At 39.0% G+C, this 21,702-nt stretch overlaps 3 protein-coding genes across 4 annotated transcripts in view; all 3 read right to left on the bottom strand.

Annotated features, from left to right (window-relative positions):
* LOC118219963 (zinc finger protein 708-like) overlaps positions 1–5,071 on the bottom strand; it is a 235,537-nt gene extending 230,466 nt beyond the window's left edge. Inside the window, exon 1 of the mRNA XM_035403499.1 lies at positions 4,937–5,071. The gene's annotated coding sequence lies outside the window, so the exon portion shown is untranslated. The remainder of the gene's footprint in view (positions 1–4,936) is intronic.
* LOC118219961 (zinc finger protein 708-like) lies at positions 1,151–4,185 on the bottom strand. The gene has a single exon (XM_035403494.1). The coding sequence runs from the start codon at positions 4,182–4,184 to the stop codon at positions 2,091–2,093; it is 2,094 nt and encodes a 697-aa protein (XP_035259385.1). The 5' UTR covers position 4,185; the 3' UTR covers positions 1,151–2,090.
* Positions 5,072–12,691: 7,620 nt separating the features above from the next.
* LOC118219964 (zinc finger protein 708-like) lies at positions 12,692–20,884 on the bottom strand. 2 transcript variants are annotated; one of them, XM_035403514.1, is made up of 3 exons: positions 20,728–20,884; positions 17,151–17,221; positions 12,692–16,207 (listed from the first exon to the last, which is right to left on the bottom strand). In XM_035403514.1, exon 3 carries the CDS (start codon positions 16,182–16,184, stop codon positions 14,175–14,177), a length of 2,010 nt encoding a protein of 669 aa, XP_035259405.1. In that variant the 5' UTR covers positions 16,185–16,207; positions 17,151–17,221; positions 20,728–20,884; the 3' UTR covers positions 12,692–14,174. The 2 variants fall into 2 exon arrangements, with proteins under 2 accessions (XP_035259405.1, XP_035259403.1); XM_035403512.1 differs by lacking the exon at positions 17,151–17,221.
* Positions 20,885–21,702: the final 818 nt, after the last annotated feature.

Below are 21,702 nucleotides of genomic sequence, written 5' to 3'. Positions count from 1 at the left end.
CTTAGCAGAGACAACCACATTTTCTGCCAGAATTTCATGGTACTTTGTTGAATTCATTGTTCCATTGCTCTAAAATAGTTCCCCGGGACCACTGCCAGCAAAACATCTCCAAAATATCAATGACCCACCTCCATATTTGACCGTAGGTATGAGGTGCTTCTCCTGTATGCGTTCCTCTTTTGCCACCAAACAAGTCAATGGTGTGTATGGCCAAAACATTCAATTTTGGTCTCATCTGACAATAGCACTCCAGTCATAATTCCAATGAGGTTTGGCAAGCTCCAGATTCTTGGTTTTATTTATTGTGCCCAGTAAGGGCTGTCTTTGTGCCACCCTTCCAAAGAGTTAGTTGGTACAGAGGGGCTATTTTATGTTTCTTTTATACTTGTAGACCGCAAGAAACAAACCAATCTATGCAATTCTTAAACAGTGATTGGGTTATTAATGGCCTCCCTCACCATCTTCCTCACTGTCCGTGGGGACACCATGCACTTGCTTCCTCTTCCTGGCATATTTGCAACCATTCCATATGTTTTACACCTTTTAATTATTGCCCTCACAGTACTAAGTGGTATGTTTAACCATGTATGTCTTTTTTTTTTACACCCATTACCAGACTTGTGATGGTAAATTACCATCGGTCCTTTCTGAATTGACAGTTATTTGGCTTTTCCCATGCTGATGGATGACAAAGGGATTTTGTATGCTTGTTACCTAATTTTTATTCTTTACTGAAACTGGAAGTGATGGAATGACACAATTTAGTTCCTTTAGACTGAGATGAACTAAATTAAATTGGCAATACAATTTTACTTAACTTTGTTTGATTTTACTTACAATAATTGTTAGGGATGCCAATAATTATGGCACCTATGGTTTTCAGAAAAAATAGATTACTTAATGAAAAAACATTGAAGCATAAGAGTAAATGTATTGAAATAAAAGTATATAGTTTTCCCATATGTTTGAACATAACATAGATTATTATCTGTGTCATTTATTACATGCAGCCTTTGGTCTTCATTTTTATTAAGGGTGCCAATAATTCTGGAGCCCACTGTATTTGCACAATTGTACAAAGTGTTATGAGTTGTGGACAACAGAAATTCATCTACATTTATACACAGGGGAAGCAAAGGAGAAAGCAATGACACATTGAAGATTGAGAGTTTAATGCAAATATGTATATGGCAGAGGCCTTGGAATGTGCACATTCACAGATATTTCATGCAGAATTGATAAACAACAAAAAAAAGAGTAAAACAAAGATCCTCAACTAATGAATAATAAAACTTACTGTCAGAAGTTGAAAAATTACACAGTGGCTTCAGCACACATACACATTACAACCTCTACATTGGTAGTAGCAGAACCGAAAAGGCCAGTACTGTAAGTTCATTTTCAGAATAAAAGTTTGCAATAGACAAAAAAATTTCTTACAACAGTGCATCCAAACAGTTTTCAAATTGTATTTTTCAAAAAACTAACCCTAGAGTCAATTTTAACATCGAAAAATATCAGCCTTCCAACTACAAGGGAATTACTTTTTCTAAAGAACAGAAGTGTAGAACAAAAATTGTAGAACATGTGTAATTAAAGAAAAATGGGATACACAGCTTGCCCCAGTTTTCAACTGCCTATCTAGAATATGATCAACAAGGAAAAGTATACACTGCGCTACTATATAACAGGAAAGGTACTCAAAAATTGCAGTTGTAAGATTAAAAAATGAATTAATTACAAGTGCAAATTTCCACAACCTCATATTGGAAAATGCTGGCAATTTTATCATATGCTAGATTTAAACTGCATGATATCAAATTATAATGGTTCATAATATTAACAGAAATAAAACCCAAGTGAATGTGTGTGTGTGCGTTTATATATATATATAAAGTGATGCCAAAAAATCGTATATGTGAGCCCAAATAGTTAATTTCATTATGTTTAGTTCAACATTGGAAAATTCCACTAGTCTAAACACAGGTTCTCACACTGAACAGCATACAAATTAGGGCTTTTAATCTGTACGGTCATTAATATTAAACTTGAATTTTGTATTAAAACATCTCCAATACAGAGTACACTAATTACAGGTTCTCACGTGAATGAATAATCTTGTGGCTATTTAAAGAAGTTCTGTGCGAAAAACACTTCCCACACTGAGGACAATTGTATGGCTTTTCACCTGAATGAAACATCATGTGGTCATTTAAAGCAGCAATTCGGGAAAAACACCTCCCACACTGAGCACATTTGTATGGCTTTTCACCTGAATGAATCATCATGTGGTTATTCAAACCAGAAATTTGGGAAAAACACCTCCCACACTGAGGACAATTGTAGGGTTTTACATCTGTATGAATCCTTAAGTGGTAACTTAAAGCACTTCTCTTTGAAAAACACTTCCCACACTGAGTACATGTGTAGGGCTTTTCACCTATATGAATTTTCATGTGTATATTTAAAGCACGTCTGGAATGAAAACACTCATCACACTGCGTACATCTGTAGGGCTTTTCACCTGTATGAATATTCTTGTGGTCATTAAAAAGACTTACTCTGCAAAAATACATGCCACACTGAGTACATTTGTATGGCTTGTCACTTGAATGAATCATCATGTGGTTATTTAAAACAGAAATTTTGGAAAAACACATCCCACACTGGGTACATTTGTATGGCTTTTCGCCTGAATGAATCATCATGTGGTTATTTAAAACAGGAATTTTGGAAAAACACTTCCCACATTCAGTACATTTGTAAGGTTTTTCACCGGAATGAATCCTCGTGTGGAAATTTAGAGCACCCTTCTGTGAAAAACACTTCCCACACTCGGTACATTTGTAGGGTTTTTCACCTGTATGAACCCTCATGTGCTTAGCTAATGAACTTTTCCATGAAAAACACTTCTCACACTGTGTACACCTGTGTGGCCTTTCACCTGAATGAATCATCTTGTGGTCATTCAAAACAGAAATTTGGGAAAAACACTTCCCACACTCAGTACATTTGTAGGGTTTTTCACCTGGATGAATCCTCATGTGCTTAGTTAATAAACCTTTCCATGAAAAACACATCTCACACTGTGTACACCTATGTGGCTTTTCATCTGTATTAATTTCACTTTTACTTCTGCAAATTGTCTTTTTTCTAAATATATTGAATAGGTTTGGGTTATTGCTTGAGTTAATTATCATGGGTGCTGTATGAATACTCTGGTGGCAATTTAAATTAAATATTCTGGAAAAACTCTTCCCACACTCAGTACATTTGTAGGGTTTTTCACCTGTATGAGTCCTCTTGTGGGTATTTAAAGTACTTGTTCGTGAAAAACACTTTTCACACTCGGTACATTTGTAAGGCTTTTCACCTGTATGAATCCTCTTGTGGGAATTTAAAGTACTTTTCAGTGAAAAACACTTCTCACATTGTGTACACCTGTATGGCTTTTCACCTGAATGAACCCCCTTGTGGCGACTTAAACCACTTTTCTGTGAAAAACACTTCTCACATTGTGTACACCTGTATGGCTTTTCACCTGAATGAACCCCCTTGTGGCGACTTAAAGCACTTTTCTGTGAAAAACACTTCTCACATTGTGTACACATGTACCGCTTTTCAATTATATTAATTTTTCTTTGATTTCTGTGGCTTGTCTTCTTACGATCAATACGTTTTTTCCTACTGTTTATACTGTTCTGCAGGACAATTCTGTGCTGAGTATTCTCATTGGTTATGTCACAGTTATATTCATTTCTACAGTTTTGGTTTGGCTCTCCTGCACATTGCCCTGATTCAGTCTGGTCTTTGTGACCAACAGCAGCTCCATTCATCACAGTATTCATGGCATCACTCACCAAACATTCACTGGATTCATACTTGATTGGATCTGATTTAATATTAACATATTTAATATCCTGTAATTCACTAATGTGTTCTACCTTAACATATCCACCATCAACAGACTCTGTTTTAATCTGGTCAGAAAGCAGATGGCTTATACATCGCAGCTCTGCACTGTCTAGGCTCTCTGTCTTAATAAAATCCCCAGTTTGGGATGAGCCCAAATGAGTTTGTGTTTTAATAAGTGATGAGTGTGTGTGATGTACATCACTGACCCCACTGTGTGCTGTAACACACTCTGGCTCCAGTGTGTTGAGTCCTGGTGCAGCACACTCCATCTCTGACTCTGCCATGTAAACAGACTCCAGTCCACTGAGTTCCTCTTCTTTCTGTCTGATCCTGTGCTGCTCAGTGAGCTCTGGTAGTGTTGTCTCAGTGTCCTGTCTCAGACAGACTCCTGCCTGCATCATACTGCTGCTCAAAAGTGTGCAGAAGTGCAGCTCCTGGAGGGAAAAGGGGGAAGGGATTTAGCCTTAAACAAACAGGACCATTTGCAACTGCTGGAACATTCTTGACACTCTGGAGTCCTCCAGATGCCCGATTGACCACAGGGGGTACTCTTGCATTGTGAGGGGGAAATCCTTCCTTTCCCTGGGTGATGCCTCAGATCAATATTAAAAACATAGTTTGTTTTTTACTTTAACCGCCACTTTCTGTAATTTTTTAATGTTTCTTGTGGAACAAACCAGTTTCTCCATAGCGGTATGCTTCTACGATTTCCACGGATTAATTTAACGGAAAAACGTAAAGGGGCTTCACAAAGCGACGCCATTGTAGCCAGTTTCATTGGGCGAGAGATCTTTTAATTGATCGATATCTGATGAACCATTTCACTGAGAAATAACATTGGACGTGTTATAACTCTGAAATGAATTATATAATAACGTGCTTAAAAAATGTAAGTAGCAATCGACAAACTAGCAAACACGTGCCTTTAATTAGTGAAAAGAATGCAACTCGATTTGAAGCTTTCTTGTAACCAAAACAGAACAGTTAAATCATTAAGATTATGAAAGTGGAGGGAACTTACCCAATTCGTTGAGGAATCAGTTACTATTACTCGTTTGTTGAACTGGATGTAATGTCATTCTCGGATGCGAAGGATCCCAGATGCGTGTTCAACGGTGTAAGCCATAAAGTGCTTTGCGGAATTGGCCTATTTCACATTTCCGGGTATGAAAACCGGATGTAGGGGTTTCTCATTTCCGGTTATCTTAACAGCCACCAAAAACGACGAAGAGCAACCAGTTTTGTTTCGTGCACCAATTCGAATTTTTTTTTTTTTGCCCTTTCACAGCTTTCCCACAGATGTGCTCCAAAATAAGAAAAAAACTAAAAACTATAAAACATTAACTCATTACGATAGCTAGCTAGTTAGCTACTGCTTTGTGAATAAGATTACAGTCGATATTAAACTTTTCTCCTCACATACATTTGGGTCCAAAAGTCTGAGTCCACTACCAACTCCTTTGTTTTTTTTTTATCGTTCATTGAGAACTAACGCAGTTTCAGTCATGTGGTATTTGTTACTCAAGAATGTCATTAAATCAGTTAGCTAGCTATATTGTGTTATGATTAGCAAATTACGTTTTAGCCAGCTAGCTTGTTAACAAGCACATATTTTGATATTCAATGTTGAAACTGCAGATGCACGTTTATTTTAGTTGTTTATTGTAATTACAAAATGTATTGACGGACATCGCGACAAGCCTACTTAAGATATATCAGCTGATTTAAAAACGTGTAGGTAGTTTTTATCAGCGATGAAAACAAACAGCTCGGTAGTGAACTGAACACCATTACACAGGCGATCTGACAAGCAATATAAATCTTTATTAGAACACGTACATCACAAACAACATGTCACAAAATAGTAACGGTAGCCATGAAATGCTTGGCGGAATTCAGGCTGTTCGTCGTCGTCGTCTTCTTCGTTGATAGTGTGGTGCATCGTGAGATAGCGACAAATGTACATTCCGCCACCTACTGTACCGGTATGTGTACTTAATGTAATTTAATCCTGACTTTTAAAACCACTCTTCCTAGCCGTCTGTTATTAAGAAAAACATTAAAGTGCCCTATTTACTCCCCCCACGTCCAATATTCCTCCCATAATACACCACCATTAAGCCTCTCACACCTGAAAATCTTTCCCTTTCTTCATTAAATTTGTGTGATGCAGTATTGTGCTCAATGACAGTTCTTGCATAACTCCTAGCTCCTTTCCCCATAAATAATGTTGCATTTAAACAGATGTGGTTGAATCTCAGCCTTGACATTGTAACTTCCTCCCTCCAATTTAAATTTTTTTTTTTTTTTAATTTTCCCTCTAAAATTCTTTACATTTGCAGATATTTGAACATGATAGTGTCTCCTGACTTTATCATCCATTCATTATCTACATTCGCTTATTCCTAGTCAGGGTAAAAAGGTGGTGCAGGAGCCTATTCCAGCACACATTGGGCAAGAAGGCAGGAATACACCCTCGACAGGTCAGCAATCTATAGCAGCGCACGCACACCATTCACTCACACACTCATACCTATGGTCAATTCAGAGACTCCCATTAGCCTACCTTTGGACTGTGGGAGGAAACCCACGTGGACACGTTTTTGTAGGGCTTTTGACCTGTATGAATAATCATGTGGCTATCTGACTCTGCCATGTGGACAGATTCCAGTCCACTGAGTTCCTCCTCTTTCTGTTTGATCACGTGCTGCTCTGTGAGCTCTGGTAGTGTTGTCTCAGTGTCCTGTCTCAGACAGACTCCTGCCTGCATCATACTGCTGCTCAAAGGTGTGCAGAAGTGCAGCTCCTGGAGGGAAATAAGGGGAGAGATTATGAGGTGGGAAACCCCACTTCCTCATTACCCATCTTTTACCATGGTCTGAAGACTCATCTCTTCAGACTATACCTGGACTAACTAACTGCCACCACTCTTCAGATAATTTCACTTAAATTCCCCTCTTTTATACCACTCATGTTACATGTTCCTCCATTCCAGCACTTATTATACTTTGTATTATGTTCCTAATGTTGTAGCTTGCACTGTCCCTGAGTTTGACTTAGCATAGGTTAGGTAAGAATAATGTTCACTGTGTGAACTGGACTTTGCAATATCACTATCTTTGCTATTTACATAGGCTGCTGCACCTCCATCTGCATCTTTACACTTGTTACATGAACAGCGTAATTGTAACAGTTGTAAAGTTTTAAATAGACCATGACAGCTTAGCGGGAAACTAAACAACATGGCAAAAAGTATGTAGACACTCCTTTTGATTAGTGGGTTTGGCTACTTCAGGTGCATAAAATCAAGTTGCTAACAGGTACATAAAATCAAGGATACAGCCATGCAATCTCCATAGACAAACATGGGGAGTAGAATGGGTCGTATTGAAGAGTTCAGTGACTTCCAATGTGGCACTCTCATAGAATGCCACCTTTCCAACAAGTCAGTTCATCAAATTTCTGCCCCGGTCAAGTGTAAGTGCTGTTATTGTAAAATGAAAACATCTACAAGCAACAACAGCTCATCTGCAAAGCAGAAGACCACACAAGCTCACTGGAACTGCCAAGTGCTGAAATGTGTAGTGCATAAAAATAGTCAGTCCTTGGTTGCAACACTGACTAAAGAGTTCCAGACTGCCTATGGAATGTTTGTTAGGAGCTTCATGACATCTGTTTCCATGGCCGAGCAGCCATACACAAGCCAAAAATCACCATGTGCTATGCCCAGCAACAGCTGGAGCGGTGTAAAGCATGCCACCATTGGACACTGGAGCAGCGGAAAGCATAAAAACTGACATCAATGTCTATCCACTATAAAGCTGAAATGTTACCACCCACTTTTTCAGCAGCCCTAGTATAGGGAGTATATTTCCCACTCATTTTCTCCATAGACATTTCAGAAAATCCTAAGATATGAGTTTTTATGCCTTGAACCAAAACATCGAGCTACAAGACATTAATCATCACAAAAAATGTTTCAGAGCCAAAACGTCTTTGGAAAACAGAAAGAAAAGCAAAGGTAGAAGACTGTACTTTTTAAAATGTTTTTAACATTGGAACTTTTTTTTAAAGAGGGAATGAACTACAACAACCTCTAAAACATTACCAATGAAGAAGTTGCACCCTTTCCCCTCACTTTTAACTGGTTTTGATTGCATTAAGATGAATAACATTTGTCTTTAGTGCTTTCTTGTATGGACTGTCGTGTTTTGGGATTTCTTGTACTTAACGTTAAAGTGCTTTATATAATATCGTTCTACACTGTAGTTCCTGAAGTCCAGATATTTTCATCTTGCTTGCAAGCAAAACTACACTTTAGTTTCATTTAAACTATAAAGCTATATTTTAGCTTTATTGCCTCACAGTCATGGTTAACATTTGCCCCAAACCAAATTATGGTTCTACAAAAAAAGAAAAAAAAAGTTACATGAGTGCCTGTCTTATCTTTTCTAACTACATGAAACATTCCAAAGCAAACAGATGGTGGCTGTCAAATTCCACTTTTTTGTGTAAAAGCATATGGAATGACCCAGGACAAACATAGCTAAAGTGATTTTATTTGTGTGAACATGAATACTGTGATGAGGGACACAATGGATTAGATAATGACTATTATTAAGGAAAATAAAAAATGTTTTGAAATAGGTCCATCATGACACGAAGACAGATTGAAAAGGGCGCATGGTGTTTCATTAAGAATGAATAGTTTTCCCTAAGAACTGGATCTGAGCAAAATTTCCAATTCCAAGTCTACTTCATGAATTTACTGTCAAAAGTGGCCTTAGAACATCCTTGTTGTCTACAGGGGTGGCTACTTGGCAGTAGCGCATGACATCATTAGCACTTACTCATTTTCTGTACTTAATTTTAGCTATCTAGCCTAATATCTGACCTCAGCTAACAAGTAAAACTCTTCATAACCCTGTACGTCCTGTCTGTCATACTCGGACTGACAGAACTGACAAGCTGTCCCTCAGACAAATTACGCTCTACATGGCCTGAAATGTAGTGGTTTTCAGTAGAGATGGGGACGAGTAATGGAGTGATCGATTACTGGTCGAATACGTGCCTACTCAATCTTTTATATTCTCTCATCGAGGCTATTTACATACACTATGTGTTGAAACTTGGTTCCATTTATAAATGTATCATACAGTAACCTATGTAAAAGTAAGAACAGAATAATGCCAAATCATTCTAGAAACGTACGTTTTGATTGCAATTATACTTTTTTTGGTGAGCCGTTGTATAAGCCGGATAATGTCCGAGTGGTTGAGTATTATGCAGTTTGAATGCCCTGCACTGAGGGAAATTGTCCGACGCGAATTTACAATTGAAAACTGCAAAGGAAACGGCAGCCTGCTTAAATATTCTAACAAACATCCCATACATAAACTACCGCTAAACAACGAACGCCAGTTTCTAGTATGCCACTCTCAACTGGATTACCTATTAAAATTCAGTTCGGTTTTTAAGTCAAAATGGTGTCACAGCAGGTTTGTTTGTGATAGTCACCGTACATGGAGAAATAATATACATGTCTCAGCCTATCAGAATTGAGTATTCAGCCAAACCGCTGTGTATTTTGGTTTTATGGGAGTGCAACAATTGTTAGTTGAAAATAAAATTACTAGTATCAATAAACACCGTCATGTTCTGATGAGACACAAAGTAAGCACTAAGACTTTATTATGATGGAAAAACCTGGGTAGGCTACGCTACTGGTGTGCGATCATGCATTTTCTATAGCTACAACCAAATTCTGCCGCCCGGCCAAGATGCGTTCTAAAAAATAGATTCCTCTCCATGCTAGGAATCTATTATTGCACATTGAACATTATGCGATCCGTTGATCTATGAAATAATCGAAAATCACCCGTTCACCCCTACACACAGTCTTATCCTCATCCCTAAAAAAACGCATATTTGTAAGACAAACCATAGTGCAGCATGTTGCCAACAGACGGAGAATACTTCACCCGTTTCTAGAAGTGAACCCTATTCTAGCCACAGAACTATACACGTTCTTACCACGCTGCGTACACAGGAACTGAAGAGTGTAGATGGGACCAGGCAATGAAGCCTGATATCGTTGTATTCACTACAGGAAAGAAAGCCCGATTTGAAACTTAGGCTACTGGCGAACATTACATTACATTACATTCATTTTGCAGATGCTTTTATCCAAAGAGACGTACAAAAAAATTCATTTCATGGTCGTAGACAACTGCTAAACACGGGTTCAGTAAGGTACAATACTTATTTTGTACAGTTATTTCTAGCCGAGAACAGGGAACACTATTCTGGCCTAACATCTGCAAAGCCAACTAGGCAGAAGAATAAGCTACAGTATTAGGACAAATACAAATTACCAAGAGGTGTTGGGATGGGGCAACATGTAACAAGTGACAGGAAAAGGGTTTTTTTTTTTTTTTGATGAAAGAGTGAGTGGTGGTGGTTAGTCTAGGTATAGTCTGAAGAGATGAGTCTTCAGGCCACGGCGGAAGATGGGTAGTGAGGGGGAGGTTCGGAGAGGGACGGGGAGTTCGTTCCACCACTGGGGAGCTAGGGTGGAGAAGCTCTGTGATCCCTTTGGGCGGGTGGGAGGGGTTACAAGGCGCCCTGCTGCCGCAGAGCAAAGTGGTCGAGCAGGCACATAGAATTGAGTCATGTCCTGCAAGTAGATGGGGGCTGTCCTGTTGGCAGCAGTGTAGGCAAGGGTCAGGGCTTTGAACCGGATCCTGGCGGCGACCGGTAGCCAGTGAAGTGATCGCAGCAGAGGAGTGACGTGGGAGAATTTGGGGAGGTTGTAGATGAGTCGGGCAGTGGCATTCTGAATCACCTGTAGTGGCTGTATGGCACAAGCTGGCAGGCTTGCAAGCAGAGAGTTGCAGTAATCAAGGTGAGAGGTCACCGCATCAACGCGAGAGGTCACCAAACAAAACTAACAGAACAGTTAAAGCATCAAGATTATAGGGGGAAACAAACTTACCGATTCAGTCATTATTCAGTCATTGTGGGGCGACATAGCTCAGGAGGTAAGACCGATTGTCTGGCAGTCGGAGGGTTGCCGGTTCAAACCCCGCCCTGGGCGTGTCGAAGTGTCCTTGAGCAAGACACCTAACCCCTAACTGCTCTGGCGAATGAGAGGCATCAATTGTAAAGCGCTTTGGATAAAAGCGCTATCTCGGTCAGTGAGTCACTCCATGCCGCACGAGCAGCCTCCCTCTCCTCTGTCCTGATTCTTCTAGACCTCTCCGCTGCATTTGACACTGTGGACCACTCTACCCTCCTGTCCTCCCTGGCAGCATCAGGGATCCTGCACCTCTCCCCATCCCTCCCTTCCCCCCCTGTAAATGACTAAACTTAGGGGTGTAACTAGGCAGCTGTTTAATAGGTGACTTAGTTGATGCGCCAGTCTTAACGACTACTTGTATTTTTATTTATTTTTATTTTTCCATAGATTGCGTTGTTGCCGTTCTCGTTGTTAGTGTTAATCAGTTTAACCACCAGGGTCCAAGTTGAACTATGCGGTTGTTCCCTGTACTTGGACCGGTACTTCTCTCTAGGGGTTTCGTCATACTTGTTCCTGGTTATGGTTATACACTTTGTTGTACGTCGCTCTGGATAAGAGCGTCTGCCAAATGCCTGTAATGTAATGTAAATGTAATGTAAATGCAGTCCATTTACCATTAATTACTTAAATTCATTAATTTAATTGGATATAACTTGGTACAGTTCTCAGAAGCTAATGATCCATTGTGCGTGCTCGCTATATCTGTGTTTTTAAAAAACCAAGTCGGAGTTACATAGAACCACCTGCATTTTCCGCTGCAGTTTCTGGAATGAGCTTCTTCGATGGTGTTTATTGCGTCCCACAGACTGCATGGAAGGTACATTACCGCCACCTACTGGAGTGTGGTGCAGATTAGGCGTGGTCAGGCAAGAGAGAGCGAAAAAGACCAAACAGATATAACACCAGGCCTGAACCCCCAAATAGCAAGTACATTAGTTAAAAAAACTCCCAGTGGGGGGAACACACTCAAAAGGTCAGATCGACCTTTCATCTCTCTTTCTTTCTTCAAAAAGAACAGCATATATTTCAGTCTTGTATAGTATCTTCAAATAGAGAAAGGAACCATCAACAAAAGTAAAAATAAAAAATAAAAAAATAATAAATGAAAAAGATAAAAAATAGAAAAGACATACTTTGTCTCAATATCAATGCATTTCTCATACAAATTTAAATTGGATGCTCAGGGAGAAATTTAAAATTTTGGCAAAATTTTGCACAGATGTTTTATGTTTTGATAGCTTTGTTTTGACTTTTTTTTCAGGGTATTAAAGTATAATTTAAATATGGCTTTGAATGCCACAACATTTGGTCTCTGGTCCATAAATTTGCTACTGTGAATATGATATTTACCAAGAAATAATGGTAGATTGATGAAATAGAGTATTTAATTATTAGAAAGGTAATCTTTCTTTAATCGAAACACCATATGTTCAAAGGTTATATTAAACGGTATACAATTATTGTATACATATCACATTATATCAGCCCAAAACTTTCTGCTATAATTTATTGCAATGTGTGGAGTATGAGTATGTCTATTAGAGTTTTTTGGGATGTTATGATGAAATGCCTTGTGATTATGCTGCAAACCAATTTCCCCACAGGGACAAATATAGAAAGTATCCATCTATCAGTCCCAAAACCGATGTGACAAGGTTTCTTCTTGACTGTTACAAAAACAACAACTGGTATTCAATGTAGAGTTCCATTTGGTATATGTTTTTACTGGATAACATTTGTGTAGAATTTTATACGATATTTATTGTATCTTGTTAGTTAACAAATATTATTTTGCGAAGATCCAAGTCCATTTCCAGTTTATATTCTCATAAAGGCCATTCCAGTAAAAAAGCAGTTGGTGAGACAGTAGTTATATTTCTTAGGATTATGCTTCTAATACATTTGTTAGTTGCTTTGTTACATACTATAGAACAGTCGGCTATATGCGGAAATTTCAATAATGCTACAAACTTAAAGGCTTGACTAGTATTTTGATCGGTATACTGACACAAACAATTTATACTGTATACCAACCAGAAGTCAGAAAATGAAAATAATTAATGTATTATGACAATGTTTATGATTATGACCATGGTGGTGATTATCAATGCATGTTCCTAATGTTCTTCTAAATATAAACAGAATAACAATGTTAATAGCCTGACATGGATTCCTCAGAATAACTGAATCAGATGAGTTTTAAAAAACATTAATTGTTAAAAAATAAAAAAGTGTATATTTTATGACACATTTAAAATGTTTAAAATGATTAATACAATTCACACCCCATATGAGTCAAACGTATTTGTACAATTGTAAAATCAGTGTTACAAGTTATGTACAGCAGGAATTCATACACATTTATACACAGGAAGCAAAGGAGAAAGCAATGACACATTGCAGGAAATAAGAGTTTATGCAAATATTTACATGGCAGAGGCCATGGACTGAGAACATTCACAGTGTAAAATTATTTCATGCATTATTGATAAACAACACAAAATAATAAAGAGTGAAACAAAGATCCTCAACTAATGTCTGATAAAACAAAGTCAGAGGTTGAATAATTACACAGTTGCTTTAGCACACATACACATTACAACATCTACATTGGCAGTAGCAGGACCAAAAAGGCCAGTATTGTAAGTTAATTTTCAGCATACAAATTTTCATAATTTCTTTCTACAGTATATCCAAACAGTTTTCATATTGTTTGTTTTTTCCAAACAATTTTTTCATAAAAAAATATCAAGGGAATTACTTTTAACTTGTATCATTTAAAACAGATGGGATATTTTAAACCTTTCAACAATGAGAAAACATCTTTCCTTTTGAAAGCATTTTTGGTCAAGATTTAAATATTTAAATGATGCACAGAAAATCCTTGCACAGAATGCATGCAAAGCGCTTTCCTTTGTAAGAGTTTTCAGCTTATCTTGTAGCAATTTAAAGCACTTGCTTATAAAAAAACACTTCTCAAGCAGAATATAATTGTAGCGCTATTCACCTGTAGCATTTCTCTGATGGCAAGGTTGTTAATCTGAATGAACTCTCAGGTGAGTATCTAATGAATATTCTGTATTAAAAAACACCTCATACTGAATACCAGTAAGTCTAATCCATATGCACATTAATATTTAAATTGTACTTCTGCATTAAAACATCCCAAACACAGAGTACACTAATTGCATGTCTTCCCAAATGAATGAATAATCTTGTGGCTATTTAAAGATTTTTTCTGTGAAAAACACTTCCCACACTCAGAACATGTGTACAGTTTTTGGCCTGAATGAATCATCTTGTGGTCATTTAAAACACTATTTCGGGAAAAACACTTCCCACACTCTGTACATATGTAGGGTTTTTCACCTGTATGAATCATCTTGTGGCGACTTAAAGAACTTTTCTGTGAAAAACACTTCCCACACTGTGTACACCTGTATGGCTTTTCACCTGTATGAATAATCTTGTGCCGATTTAAAGCTTTTTTCTGTGTAAAACACTTCCCACACTGAGTACATTTGTATGGCTTTTGACCTGAATGAATAATCTTGTGGTAATTTAAAACAGTAATTCGGGAAAAACACTTCCCACAGTCAATACATTTGTAGGGTTTTTCACCTGTATGAATCATCATGTGGCAAGTTAAAGCACTTCTCTGTGAAAAACACTTCCCACAGTGTGTACACCTGTATGGCTTTTCACCTGTATGAATTCTCTTGTGCCGATTTAAAGCTTTTTTCTCTGTAAAACACTTCCCACACTGAATACATTTGTATGGTTTTCGACCTGAATGAATAATCTTGTGATAATTTAAAACAGTAATTCGGGAAAAAGACTTCCCACACTCAGTACAGTTGTAGGGTTTTTCACCTGTATGAATCATGATGTGGATATTTAAGTCACTTCTCTGTGAAAAGCACTTCTCACACTGTGTACACCTGTATGGCTTTTCACCGGTATTAATTTCACTTTTATTTATGTGAATTGTCTCCTTTTGAAAGAAACTCAATTGGTCTGGGTGTTTTCTGGAGTTAATTATCATGGGAGCTGTATGAGTACTCTGGTGGCGATTTAAATTAAACATTCGGGAAAAACCCTTCCCACACTCAGTACATTTGTAGGGTTTTTCACCTGTATGATTTCTCATGTGTCTATTTAAATCAGATTTGGAATGAAAACCCCTCTCACACTGTGTACATGTGTAGGGCTTTTCACCTGTATGAATCCTCATGTGGGAATTTAAAGTACTTTTCTGTGAAAAACACTTTTCACACTCAGTACATTTGTAGGGCTTTTCACCTGTATGAATCCTCATGTGGGAATTTAAAGTACTTTTCTGTGAAAAACACTTTTCACACCGTGTACACCTGTACCGCTTTTCACTCATATTAACTTTTCTTTGATTTCTCTGAATTGTCGTCTTATGAAAAAAAGTCAATAGGCTTGGGTTTTTACTTGAATTAATTATCATTGGTTCAGTTATCATATTTGTTCCCTGGATATCAGTATGTTTTTTCTGACTGTTTGTGCTTTTCTGTAGGACAATTCTGGGCTGAGTATTCTCATTGTTCATGTCACAGTTATGATCTAAATCCCCACATTGGTTCAGCAGATGATGACTTTCTTCATTTTTACAGTTTTGGTTTGGCTCTCCTGCACATTGCCCTGATTCAGTCTGGTCTTTGTGACCAACAGTAGCTCCATTCATCACAGTATTCATGATGTCACTCACCAAACATTCACTGGATTCATACTTGATTTGATCTGATTTAATATTAACATATTTAATGTCCTGTAATTCACTGATGTGTTCTACCTTAACATATCCACCATCAACAGACTCTGTTTTAATCTGGTCAGAAAGCAGATGGCTTATACATCCCAGCTCTGCACTGTCTAGGCTCTCAGTCTTAATAAAATCCCCAGTGTGGGTGGAGCCCAGATCAGTTTCTGTTTTAATCAGTGAAGTGTGTGTGTGATGTACATCACTGACCCCGCAGTGCGCTGTAACACAATCTGGCTCCAGTGTGTTGAGTCCTGGTGCAGCGCACACTGTCTCTGACTCTGCCATGTGGACAGGCTCCAGTCCACTGAGTTCCTCTTCTTTCTGTCTGATCCTGTGCTGCTCAGTGAGCTCTGGTAGTGCTGTCTCAGTGTCCTGTCTCAGACAGAATCCTGCCTGCATCATACTGCTGGTCAGAAGTGCAGCTCCTGGATGGAAACAGGGGAAGGGATTTAGCCTTCAGCAAACAGGCCCTACTGCAGCAGGTGACACATTCTTTACACTCTGCAGTCCCGCAGATGCCTGCCTGACCACAGAGGATGCTCTTGTATTATGAGGATGGGGAAACCGTCCATTTCACTATCCTGAGTGATACTAAGTCTCAGGACAATTTTGAACTTGAACTGCCACTATTTGTGTTTTCGTATTGGAGATTTGAAGAAAACTCTTTCTGAAATGCCTCAGAACATGTGCAGATTTGCATTTTTCTGTATTGCAACTTTGTTAGTCTGTGAGATAACAAGAAAACATGTGCCACATAAAATGAAGGAAACACAAGATATTGAGGGCTGGGCGAAGCAATAAGGTGGTCTGAAGACTGAGCTGCCTAAGGATAAAGACAATTTCCCTCAGTCCATTCATGCCCGTCTTATGCTGTGGAGCTGCCTAAAATTAAATTCTATTCAATTGACTTCATCGCTATGTTACTTCAAAAATAAAACTGAAATGCCAGAATTTACAGGAGAAACATCTACGTTTTTGTGCCACACACGTCAGAAAAACAGCACAAAATTCAATGTTCTTTTGTTTGATGTGATATTATATGTCAAATTTAAACTTGCCACGTACACATTCAGTTTGCAGCGAAATGATGACCAGCAAGGCAAGTTAAATGAAGTTTCAAGGGATGTGCTTTACACTAACTTCCAGGGAGCCACTTGCGGATTATGGCCGTCTGGTGTTATCATATTTTCTCCTACTATTTGCAATGGGGCACAGCAAGAGTAACAAGTGGTCTTCTGCATGTACGGTATCAAATGTGACATACAAAAAAAATTTGCAGTGCCCGTCATGTTTGAGACAAAACTGTTTTTTCAGTTTTTGATTTGGGTCTGTACTTCACAGTTTTAGATTTGTAATCAGGCAACTCACGTGGTTAAAATGCAGATCCTCAGGAAAACTTCAGGCAGCAGGTTTCGATGCCGACTACTGACCACACAAGCCTTTATGAACAGAAGTACAGAGGATACACTACAAGATGCAATCCACCGGTTACTGGCTTTATTTTTCTTGGCTAGAAATAGCTGTACAAAATAAGTATTGTACCTTACTGAACCTGTGTTCAGCAGTTGTCTATGAACATGAAATGCACTTTTTGTACGTCGCTTTGGATAAAAGCGTCTGCCAAGTAAATGTAATGTAATGTATGTTTCTTTTAAACAGCCAACTTTTATTCCCTGCCAAAACAGCTTGAAGCATTCCCAAGCTTGAGACGCCGCTTTTAACAAAATCCCGCTGCGCCTGCCCAGCTACAGACTGACCTTCCAGTTACAGGGTTTTCTCAATACCAAGAACACACGTACAGAGTACAGACTCTGAAACGAGCAGTCTCACTCCTTGGCTGCGTCCGAAGAGTCTTTTTTTGCTTAGAAAGGTTCCTAACTGAGTGAAATGACCCGGAACTATCTGTTATAAGTGACAGCCATGATAAGAGTTGTTCGAATTCTCTAGATGCTAAGGATAGGTGCTTCAGTGCTTCCTATCTTATCTCCTTTAGCATAGGGAACACTGGACCGTCCTTTACGAAAGGAAATGAGATGATGCCGTCCCACAATTCCTTACGGCAGCAACATTTAAAGCGAAGCACCATTCGATCGAAGCACCAAACGATCAACATGACTGAGTTGTGTGGTGTCCTTAAGATATTATATGCATAGGCTTATAATCAGATCATAATCAGCATATTAACCATAACACTAAGTCTGTCTTTCAAGAAAAAGAGATGAGACGTTTTTAGCCAGTTTATGTTTTTAATTCAACATGTTTGAAATATATGAATACTATATGTCAGTAGTAAATTTGTAGGCCTAACATGTTATGCCTATCTTGCATTAAATTTAATGAATTACTTTCATACAATCATACTAATTGGGATTCATGTCGATAAATATGAGTGGACAGGACGGTGAGCGTGAGCAATCATTCTCAATGTGACAACCATTTCGTTTCACTTTTGTGACAGGTAGCCTATATACCTTTTTATTTCAATTCCAACTTTGGTAATGAAGTAATATTTTTCACCGGGTTGTCCATGTTTATACCGCCTGCATGAAACAACACGGTAAGAACGCACGGGGCGAAGTATCTAAAGCCGCGTTTCCACCGCAGGAACTATACCCCGGAACTAGGAACCTTTTGAGGAACTCAGTGCGTTTCCACCGCAGGAACTAGGGTCTAAATTTAGTTCTGGGGGCTTTGTTTTACCCCCCAAAACGTTCCTGCTCGGGGGGTAGTACTTTCCGAAAGTACAGGAACCTTTTGGGTGGAGCTTGCAGCGCTGAACATTTCTGATTGGTCGAGTACTCGCAGCGTTTGTGTTGTATTTATTTTCCGCCATTACCCGCCATGTTTGAAAATATGCAGCGGCAAACCAATTAATTTTCATAATAACTTCAAATCAAACTTGTATGTTATGCGGCGCAGTAGCCTAGTTTTGGTTATAGCCTGCCAACGTCTTGGAATTATAACGTGTGCTCTTCTGTTCTTTTCTTGCTTTAGTATTCGTTTTATAAAATGCTAAGCATTCGTGCTGGGACAGCATATTACGTAGGCTACCAAAATATTCAAACGGATTAATTCGGTTGCTGAATATTTTCTTCCGGATTTTCTTTGTTAGCCCGTTGTAATTGACTCAAAACGTTTGATACAGTTATGTGAGGTATGCGGTAGTATTGCATAATTAACATTGGTGATACAGTACAAGCAAACTGGAAATCACCTTCCGCACTTTTTATCCGGGTAAAATAACAGGTTAATTCTAGTAATCTCCCCTTTAGCTTTTTCAGACTGCCGTAATTTTACTCAATTTTACTGCCATTTTTCAATTCCACGAAAAGACCAGGAAGACTATGGACTAATTTATGGTGCATAGTTCGCATCTGGAGGGCACACTTCGCTGCTCGGCTAGCAGTAACTTCGAAGGAAAGCAAACAGTGGCTGTACCACTACTAATTTACATTTTCACGCAAGTCCGAGTTTTCGTTCTATTCTTGTCATTTTGCCATTAGCCTATATGGAATTGACGACGAGAAAGTAATCAAACAGCAAATTGTTTACAACGTGTGCATGTTTTCTGCTGTTGTTGCCAGTTATACACATAAATGTGAATGCATTCTGTCGCTTCGGATTTCAAGACATGAAAGCGAATGTTCGCATAAAAACATAATGAATGTGTTTGAGAGGATATATGAAAATCAATAAATACAAAAGTAACCATATATAGTCATTGTTGGTGACTCTTGTATATAAGTGGAATAAACCCCTCCGGGCTGTCCCGGTTATTAGAAAATAATGTAGGCTACTTCCGTGGTAGAATGGGGTTACAGAAGAAATCATATGACAGATGGACCGACGACAACGTCGCTTTTTCATACGTCAGTGGGCTAATTTGCCTAATCTTCGCGGTACTTTAGACCCCGGTGGAAACGCAGACAACCATTGGCTGAAGGAACCTTTTAGTTCCTGGTAAAGTAGTTCCTGGGACTGAAAGTTCCGGGTAATTTTGGTGGAAACGCGGCTTAAGATACGCTTCTAGTAGTTTATCTTCGGAACATTGTAGTTTTACCACGGCAGACTCACGTCAATAACATCCGCCGTCGCATAATTACGTAGCCCCTCCCTCCAAAAACCCTGGTTCGTCCCCTAAAACTTCCCCCCTGCAACACAGTCCCCAATCTCAAAGAAACCCTCCCACATAAAAATGGCCACTACCTTTACAGCGACATTTCCCTCATGAATCCCCAGCACAACACATTTACTTCCCCACCAACCCTTCACCCTCAGTCCCACGGTCCACGTTCCTAGCCATAGCGTTACAATACCTATTTTTACACAGTCTCTGTACAATACACATGTCCCAGCCTGTCAGAATTGAGTATTCAGCACAGCCGTACTGAATTTCGGTTTTGTGTGCGTGCAACAATTGTTAGTTGAAAATAAAATTATTTGTCTTATCGGACCATGACTGTGTTTATTGACACAAAGTAAGCACTAAGACATTATTATGATGGACAAACTTGGGTAGGCTACTGGTGTTTGATGATCCATAATATGGATCGATTTAGGAATCAAGAACACTTAACATTATGCGATCCGTCGATTTGTGAAATAATTGAGAATTACCATCCCTAGTGTTCACCCCTACACAGTCTTAACATCATCTCTAAATGCATCATATTTGCAAGACAAACCACGGTGCAGCATGTTGCTAAGAGACGGAGATTATTTCACGCGTTTCTAGAACTTAACCGTACTCTAGCCACAAGTTGTTATTGTAGTACCTATATATGAACTGGAAAGTGCAAATGGGGCCAGGCAATGAAGCCTAGGGAGTAACGCGATATCGTAAGTAAACACTACAGGAAGGAAAGTAGCCCGATTTGAAACTTGCTGGAGAAAAAAATTAACAGAACCGTTAAAGCATCAAGATTATTGGTGAAAACAAACTTACCGATTCTGTCAATTATGGATTACTTAAAATTAATTAATTTAATTGGATATAACTCGGTACCGCTCTCGGAGGCGAACGATCCATTGAGCGTATACGCACTCGGAGTTTTGTAGAACCTGCATTTTCCAGTGCAGTTTCCGGAACGAGCTTCTTCTATGGTAGTTTAAACACTGCATGGAAGGTACATTACCGCCACTTACTGTGCTGGAGTGTGGCGCAGATTAAGCGTGGTCAGATAAGGTTGTTAGGCAAGAGAGAGCAAAAAGAGCAAACAGACATCAGGCCTGAACCCCCCAAATAGGAAGCACATAAGGTAAAAAAAAAAAACTCCCAGTGGGGAGAAAACCCTCCAACAATGCCGAGAAAAAAACTTCCCAATGGGAAGAAATTTAGAGGATAACCTTGCTATAGAGGGGGAGCCCATCCCCCACTGGCCAGCCTGGTGTAAAGTACCAGACAAATAAAATGGGTTAAGCTGGTTAACTGAGGTGAAATCTAACAGGAATAAACCAAATGGTACATTTCAGAGTAGTGCAGTTAAGAGGAGCTGGATGATGGATCTGGAGGTGCAGATAGTGTCAAGGCATGGGCAGGGAAGGAACAGGGCTGAAGCAGTCCATGACCATGAAGTGAAGAAGAGGACTGGAGCGATCTTAAAATAGTCTATGACAGCGAAGTGGGACACTAACATCCACACTACATATGAAAGAGAGTTATTTTGAGAATATGAGGAATAATTTCATACATTTAAAAGCCTAGGATGATTTGTGAATCTAACCTCGCATTCTAACTTCAATGCTGTAAACCAGCTAATTTTGCGGCGCTACTACAAGGAGGACATCTTTTACGTGACAAACCGGACACTCGGCGCCTGCGCAATGTAGTGTGTTCCCACTGTGCACTGTATGAGAGGCGGATCAGGAAGTGATAAGATCGACCTTTCATCTCGCCCATTGAAAATAGCAATGTCCTGAT

The sequence above is a fragment of the Anguilla anguilla genome, chromosome 2, assembly GCF_013347855.1.
Source record: "Anguilla anguilla isolate fAngAng1 chromosome 2, fAngAng1.pri, whole genome shotgun sequence".
NCBI classification, from domain to species: Eukaryota; Metazoa; Chordata; class Actinopteri; order Anguilliformes; family Anguillidae; genus Anguilla; species Anguilla anguilla.
The sequence above is the reverse complement of the archived record's forward strand: the minus strand, read 5'-3'. Positions and strand labels throughout refer to the sequence as shown.

Excerpts from the sequence above, each read along its gene's own strand:
- LOC118219964 (XM_035403514.1), bottom strand. The coding sequence starts at position 16,184 with ATGATGCAGGCAGGATTCTGTCTGAGACAGGACACTGAGACAGCACTA.
- LOC118219961 (XM_035403494.1), bottom strand. The coding sequence starts at position 4,184 with ATGGAGTGTGCTGCACCAGGACTCAACACACTGGAGCCAGAGTGTGTT.